The sequence below is a fragment of the Vanacampus margaritifer genome, chromosome 6 (assembly GCF_051991255.1).
Source record: "Vanacampus margaritifer isolate UIUO_Vmar chromosome 6, RoL_Vmar_1.0, whole genome shotgun sequence".
Taxonomy (NCBI): Eukaryota; Metazoa; Chordata; class Actinopteri; order Syngnathiformes; family Syngnathidae; genus Vanacampus; species Vanacampus margaritifer.
The window spans coordinates 15491506-15499601 of NC_135437.1; the positions used below are offsets into that span (position 1 = coordinate 15491506).

The 8096-nt window shown below is 43.1% G+C and overlaps 1 protein-coding gene across 7 annotated transcripts in view; it reads left to right on the plus strand.

The window, feature by feature from the left end:
- The window catches only part of kif21a (kinesin family member 21A), a 30889-nt gene extending 23316 nt beyond the window's left edge, over window positions 1-7573 (plus strand). For 5 of the 7 annotated variants that reach the window (XM_077567870.1, XM_077567873.1, XM_077567872.1 and 2 more), the window contains 10 exons: window positions 47-98; window positions 367-524; window positions 647-775; window positions 2309-2445; window positions 2603-2777; window positions 3328-3492; window positions 3575-3692; window positions 3870-4040; window positions 4226-4425; window positions 5594-7573. In XM_077567870.1, the coding sequence (XP_077423996.1) occupies window positions 47-98; window positions 367-524; window positions 647-775; window positions 2309-2445; window positions 2603-2777; window positions 3328-3492; window positions 3575-3692; window positions 3870-4040; window positions 4226-4425; window positions 5594-5690 (1402 nt within the window). In that variant the 3' untranslated portion in view covers window positions 5691-7573. Of the gene's footprint in view, window positions 1-46; window positions 99-366; window positions 525-646; window positions 776-2201; window positions 2446-2602; window positions 2778-3327; window positions 3493-3574; window positions 3693-3869; window positions 4041-4225; window positions 4426-5593 lie in introns of those variants that run through there. The other 2 variants (XM_077567875.1, XM_077567876.1) reach the window with 2 other exon arrangements.
- Window positions 7574-8096: the final 523 nt, after the last annotated feature.

An 8096-nucleotide genomic window follows, 5' to 3' on the forward strand; every position in this document is an offset into this window, starting at 1 on the left:
ACAAGATGATAGTACATGAATGAAACTGTTTGCATTGTCCTTTCAGCACCGTGCCAGATCTCATGAAGTTTTGTGGTGAGACAAAGTCCAGGAATAAGGTAGCATATTTTTTATGTATACTGTATGTTATAATTTTATTTTGGCCAACCTACCTTGCATAGTTTTTTTTTTCTTATTTTCAAATAAAGATTTTAACATAATTATACTCTTTTTTTTTTTTCTTTTTTTTTTTACTTGCAAATTCCCAAATACAGCGCTCGGAGTCCATTCCATAAAAGTGACATTAGCTTAATCTGATTGGACTCGCTGAGGCCATACTGTGACAAAAAAAAAATTATACGTGGGTTCACTTCCTGTGTTTTTCAGGCTCGCCGGCGGACCACCACTCAGATGGAGCTCCTGTATGCCAACAGCGAGGCAGCCCCCGACACCGCCGACTTCTCGTTGCCGCTAGCAGAGACGCCGGACGGCGGCAGTGACTTCGTGGCGCTCTCACCGGGCTTCTCCTCCAAAATGTTCAGCGTGTAAGTCGGCGAAGTTCCTCTTTGCCCCTGCATGCGCCTCATCATCATTTCACCCCCATTTTTTTGTTGTTGTCGTTTTATGATTCATTTTGTCCCCTTAAACTGTTGAATCCAACGATCAGTCCGTGCTCCAGAACGCCGTCGGCTGCTGAAAAGCGAGCTTCGCCTGCACCTTCGCCGCTTGCTCGCAGGAAGACGTATGACAAGGCCCAAGCGGCAAGTGACAGGGCAAAGGTCAAGGAGATTAAACAGTAAGAGCCAACAATAACACCCAAAAGGCTGTAGTAACTCCACTAATACTGTCTCGCTTTGAGGGAGCATGGCACTCAAATTGATCAACTCAGTTGACCAGTTTTTCCTAATTCTCTCCTCATTCTACTTTTCCCCCATCACACTTTACCATTTTTATGTAAATTTTGCTGTCACACCAGAGCACAATTACAAAAAGTCAAATGTTTTGGATTGGCATCAAATTAGGTAGCAAATGGACAAAATCTGTAGGTAGGACAAGCTCCTTTTGCAAGGACCCTTAGAAAACAGCATATGGCCATTCCAAACCAAAATTATACCAAAATGATCAGCTGTGAATTTTTTTGACTTTTTTTGTGGGTCTAGTAATGATGTTGTTACATGAAATTGGCTTTGGGGGCTGTACAAGTGTTAAAAATATACGAACAAATGACGTCATCCAACGTTGAAGCCCACATGCAAAACCAATGAAGCAATGTTGGCCGCTAACGATATTTCGACCAATATATGAAATAAGAAGATTGATGAACACAGAATGTGTATACTGTACATGGATACAGTTTTTTTTAAGTACCCATAAAGACAAAAAGCAACTCTACTGCTTTGAAAAAAAACTTTAATTAGTTAATTAGTTAATTAGTCAACATGGGGTCTGTAAATGTATCTCTTACGTTAGATAATAGTGGCTGTGGGAATGAACAGTTGCAATTATCTTCATTTCAAAAGTGATTTACGCAACTTTTAAAACACTAGTCTTAAATAATGGTGGCGATGAGAATTAACACCTGCATTTATCTTTATTTCGCAAAGATGCTACTTTCATGACTATGAAATGCTCTAATTTGCTCTCCAACTTGAGTGGGAAAAAAAATAGAATGTTCTTCAACATTGTTGTCTTGGGGGCACTAAAGTGTAACGTTATATTGTTTTACAAAGTTGCATTATGGCATTAAAAAAAAAAGTTTCTCTTGCTGTTGGGGGACGTGTGCTGCACATCGTCACATGGTCCGTGTGCGAGGGGCAGCGATTGCCGCACGTACACACGGGAGCCGTGCAATAGAAACCCGGCGCAGCCAAAAGGTCAATATAGATTACGTACTAACTGATGTCAATTTATTTGTGATTAGCAGTAATTGGCAATAGTTCATTTTGCTACTATTACTCACCATCATTATAATAATAAGTCTTCTATGCTCCTTTTCAAATGGTAATTACTCGCATCACTTACGTGTTTTGACAATGCAGTCAAAGCTAACCTCGACTCAGTGGCACCACCTATGTCTCAACACAAGTAACAACACGTTATTTGAGGTTGCCAAAATCTGACATGAATGCAGGTCAAGGGTGAGATTTATCTCCTTTCCCCCTCTTTTTTGTGTGTTTCATCCCTTTTTTTGTCCATCTCTTGATGATTTGAATTTTCCACAGAGCTGCATGACTTTGTGCCTGATTGTGAGTGTGGAACACCTCCCACTGAAGGTAGCCACCCCGCGATGTTAGCATGCAAATGGCCACGTTTGTGTGTGATTCTGCAGGGGCGTCATCCACCCGGTGGCGTCCACCAAGAGCCGCTCAACGTCGCTGCTGCAGTGCGTCCACGTGGCCGAGGGACACAGCAAGGCCGTCCTGTGCGTCGACTGCACCGACGACCTGCTCTTCACCGGTTCCAAAGGTATATTTAAGTCATGAAAGGACCCTACCCTGCCACCCCATACCCTCTTTTCTTCCTGAACTCAGTACCACTACTTCCTGTTATATCATACCCACAATTCCTTGCTCTAACATCTGCCATAGCTAGACGCTGACGCTGCGTCGTCCTCTTCTTTCAGACCGCAGTTGCAAGGTTTGGAATCTGGTGACGGGCCAGGAAATCATGTCGCTGGCCGGACACCCCAACAACGTGGTGTCGGTGCGTTACAGTTCCAGCCTGGTCTTCTCCGTCTCCACCTCTTACATCAAAGTGTGGGACATCCGCGACTCGGCCAAGTGCATCCGGACACTCTGGTGAGTGAGTAAGGGGGAGGTCGCCCCACAATGTTGTTTATGTTCCAGGGAGCTTCACAATTGATCATTTCCACCCAGTTGGATCTTATGTTGTGGTTTATTATGCAATTACTGTTCAAGTAGGCTAAACATGGGACCACACAACATTGTGGAGCGACATTAGTATCTTCAAGTGCGTTAGACAATGATGATGTTGTGACAATGATTTTTGCTTCAATCTATAGATGTGCAAGGAATTGTAATGATCTACTCCAGTCTGACTCGCTAATGCTAATTAGTGCGCTACTCGCGGCTACTATACGATTTATTTGTTCTGTCCACTCAGAACCTAAATTTTCTGCTGGAAACACTTTTTTCAACAATTAGCATTCCAATATACTAAACTTGGAGGCACACAACATTATGGAGTGGTAGTGTTATATTCTGGGGATGTATTTCCACCCAGTGAATCTCCGACTTGTGTTATGTGGAACTTTTTTTTCCTCTGTAAAGTGTTCCAGAAAACTGTCATGGTCACTCCACAGTGGTGTTTGTTCTTTTGTGTCTGCAGCTCCTCCGGTCAGGTTAATGTCGGCGACGTCTGCGCAGCCAACACCAGCCGGACGGTCACCATCCCGGCAGGTGAGAACCTGATCAACCAGATTGCACTGAACCCCAACGGGACGGTCCTGTACGCCGCGGCCGGGAATTCGGTCAGGGTGTGGGATCTACGGAGGTGAGAGTCTCGATTCGTTCTTTGGATCTGTATACTGTGTGAAAATGCACAATCTATTGACCATGATCAATTATTTTAATAGATTTGCATCTACTGGGAAACTCACCGGTCATCAGGGTCCTGTTATGTGTTTGACTGTGGACCATTCGGGGAACAACCAGGACCTGGTGATCACCGGCTCCAAAGACCACTATGTCAAGGTGCGGCATTCCAGTAGACTTGCATGTGGTCACTCCACAACGTTGTGAAGATACACACAAATAAAATGGTTTAGTTTCCCTCTCACTATGGAGCTTCTATGTAGGTTTGGTTGGTGTGTTAGTTATATGAACTGTGTGTGTGTGTGTGTGTGTGTGTGTGTGTGTGTGTGTTTGTAGCTCTTTGACGTGACTGAAGGCTCGCTGGGAACAATCGGCCCGACGCACAACTTTGAGCCCCCCCACTACGACGGGATCGAGTCTCTGGTAATCCAGGGTGACTTCTTCTTCAGCGGCTCCCGCGACAACGGCATCAAGAAGTGGGACCTGGACCGCAAGGACTTGCTGCAGGTGCTGCTTGCGTAACGGCATGTGATTAAATGACTGTCGTGATTGATCCACAATGTGGTGTGTGTCCATGTTTACAGTATGTTCCGTGAAGCTTTGCGACGTTTTTCTGCTTTGTGAAGTCCACTTGATCTTTCACTAATATTGGATCCTTTTGTACTCAATTGATTTATCCCTCCTCCCATCAGCAAGTCCCGAACGCCCACCGCGACTGGGTGTGCGCCCTGGGGGTGGTCCCCGGCTCTCCGGCCCTCTTAAGTGGCTGTCGAGGAGGGGTGCTCAAACTGTGGCACACGGACACTCTGGCCAGCCTGGGCGAGCTCAAGGGTCACGACAGCCCCATCAACGGCATTTCCACAAATGCCAACCATGTGTTCACCGCCTCTGAGTGAGTTCTCATATTCATTAGGGCCCGACCGATATGGATTTTTTGATGCCGATTCCGATATTGAGCAGAATTAAGTTCTGATGACCGATTAATGAAAAAATATATATAATTAATGAAATAACTCTTTTTTTCTTTTATTTTTTTTTGGTCCCTAAACACTTACACAATGAATATTTTTTTCTTATCTTTGTATTAGGTAATAATGTTTTAGAGCAAATGTCAACTGATTAATCGATAAGGCCCTTTTATTCACTTATTGGTTTGTCAGGTGAAGGATTAGTTTTTTTTGTTTTTTTTGGGGGGCTTAATCCAACTGACAAAATGAACAGATTAATTTAAAAGCAGGATCATTAAGAGGAGCAGAGACCTCAATTAATCTGATATGGTCCCTGTACTTAATGTATACACACATTATTGCAAATTAGTGGTGTTACTATCCAATCTTTTTAAAATTGATTATCCTATTGACTATTCCATCGAGTATTATTTATTTATTGTTAATCCACTAAGGTTGGACATAAATTGAATTGGTGGATATAAGATGTCATTATTTATTATCTTCTATACATTAAACACCAACAAAAATAGCCTATACTAAACGGTTAGCAATCGTGATTAGCATTAGCGCGATAGCGATCGCCAGTCCACTTAGTAAACAAACACAAACTGCCTATTAGTTCACACATACATCATAATTTCTACATTACACATGTAATAGTGTCATAAAAGTTACTTACAGACGATGTTTCAAATTCAACAACATTATTTCATTAGTAAGCAAGGTTAGAGCTGGATGTTAGCAATAGCTACATGAGGTCGGGACGTTTAGTGCCCTCTACTGGTTAAGTGATGAACACCTAAAACCAAGTGGTAGGTGATATTTTGGAAAAATGACAGCCTAAGTGCTTTTTGGGAAGTTCAAAACTTCCTTTCCTGTGTTTCGTGGAAGCTCAATGTGCTGTATTGTCTTTATAAAACATGGACGGCCCAAACATGGTTCCGGCGGAGCTTGGAGTTATAAAATCGAGGTCAACTTATCCGACATGGTGGACTTTTTTTTTTCTTCCTTAGCCCTATTGCAAATGTTATCACTTGGAGAAGGTATTTGCCTTTGATATTTCAAACGAAACCTCCATGTCAAAGTTTTGTTGTCGTTTTTGTCTCACAGTGACCGGACAGTGAAGATCTGGCGCGCACGCAGCGGCGGACTAGACGGCGCTTTGGATGCGGTTGACAATGCGGCGGACGAGGTGGCGAGTAACTGAATGCTTTCGCAGCACCTTGTGATGGACACTGTTATGACGTGCACTTTGATTCCCCATATGCTTATCTCTATGCCAGTACTAAGCGCTAACACACGCACACTGTATGGCCGCTAAGTGATAACTACTCATCAAGGTTGCATTAAGTGTTTTCCAAACATTAGCTATTATCAGCTATTGCTTTTAGCACCCTAGTGGCCCAACATGGCCGCCGCTTGTGCTCTGAAGTCTTGGATGAAAGGTGTCGGGTTGCTAGCCGGTCTAAACAACCCAGCGCTGCGCTTCCTGTTGATGGACGTCCTCAAGTCAACGCTTGTCAAAAAGTCCCCTTAAATCCTCTTTTAAGTTTCACCTCCTGGTGAGTACATTCGTCAAGGTTTCAAATGTGACAAATGATGCTGGGATGTGTCTTATTAATGTGATGTGCACCAGACTTGATTTTGTGGCCTCATATTGCATTTGGTCTTTAGTCTTAGCACGTCAGTCTTAAAAGTGGGGATTTTTTTTTTTTCAGGATGTAGCCCATTAACTACTCAATATGGGCCACATACATTGATAAGGTCCACACTCCTATACACATTGACCTGCTCGGTACTTTATGTCCACGCTCACATTTCCTGTATGTTGACACGTGTATTTGACATCATCCACTCTCGTTTCGTGTTGACACGGTCCATGCTCTGGATAATTTCATGGTCCGTGTTCATTACATGTCTACTGATATGGTCGCGTTCACGCGTGTATGTGACATGGTCCATGCACACTTCACGTACAATCAATTTTGACATGGCCCAGGCTCACTATATGTTGGTATGGTCCGGTCGCATTTTGTGTAGGTATAGCAACCTCTCACAACACATATTTGACACGATCCATGCTCACTTTTGCGTATTTTGGCATGGTCCGTGCTCCCAGATTGTTTCTTGCATGGTCTGTGTTCATGTAACATGTTGACAAGGTCCATGCTAACCTTGTCTATGTTAGCTTGGTCCATCTAAGTACATGTATGTTGACATAGTCCATGCCCACAACATATATGATCCGTTCTCACTTTTGCGTATTTTGGCATTGTCCGTCTCTCCCAGTTTGTTTCCGGCATGCTCTGTGTTCACGTAACATGTTGACAAGGTCCATGCTAACCTTGTCTATGTTAGCACGGTCCATCTCAGTACTTGTATGTTGACATAGATGGCGCTCACTACACAAACATGGTCCATGCTTTACTACATTTGTGTTGACATCGACTATAGTTACTTACATGTATGTTACATTATCCACTCTCACTACATGTTGACGTGGTCCGTGCTCTCCTCTTGTGTTTTGACGGGTTTGCGCTCACTATAAGTACACAGCATGGTCCATGCTCATTACACTAAAGTAGTGATGGAGACACTAACTTGATGTGGTCAACACTTGCACTCACATCGTGCGTATTTATTGACATGGTCTATGCTCACTCAATAACCGAATGTTCACCCTTGTGTCGTCGCCTTGCTCACTTTTTTCCAGAGGGCTTCTCGCGGCGTGTTTTGAGGTCCGCGCACGTTAGCATAGCAACGCACCGTTTAAGTAATTTTGTGTGACAGACCTTTTTTGTAGAGAAGAGGCCTTCAGATTTCGTGAATGTTTTCATGATGACGATGCGTACGTGACTGAATGTTTTCTTTTGGGACCACCGATATGAACGCTACCTGACTTGATTTTGTTCATTCACGGTTAGATTGTTTTTGTTGTTAGCAGTTTGGTTCGGTCCATGTTCATCATAATCCCGGACCTTCCCTCTCCCTCTTTTGTAATTGTAAAAGCAATCGTGAAAATGGTCTCTGTAGCTATTCTAATGTCAGATGATGCCCGATGAGAATAAACGCCATCTGTCAAAAACAAAACAGATCCCTGGTGCTTTCTTCTTTGCACAAAACACCATTTTTTTCCCCATAATTTTTTTTTTAAATATACTTTCAAACCGATTGTATAAAAATATGTATGAGAACAAACCTTTAAATATAACTACTTTCCATAGGAGACATTCTTCAAAACCAGGACTTTGACGTGGAATGCGACTGTGAAATAATTACCAAACGTATCCACCAGATGGCAGCAGCGGCAAAGCAAAATACAGCTCGTTGAAGTGCAGGTGGTCATGTCACACACTACTACAATTTGTCTGCGCTTATACTTCCTGTAAAGGCCTTAGCTTCTCGTACGCTTTTCCTCATATTTTTGTACTCAAACCTTCAGACACAAGCAGTGCTCCCCAGTGAGCTTTTCGTTGCATCAGAGGGACCTCATTGTTCAAAGGTATCAAAAATATGGCACATCAGTAACATTAGCAAGAACTGGTCGTCCCTCCAAAATAGATGAAAAGGATGAGACGAATGTCAGGAAAAGCCCATTTGAACATCATTTGGA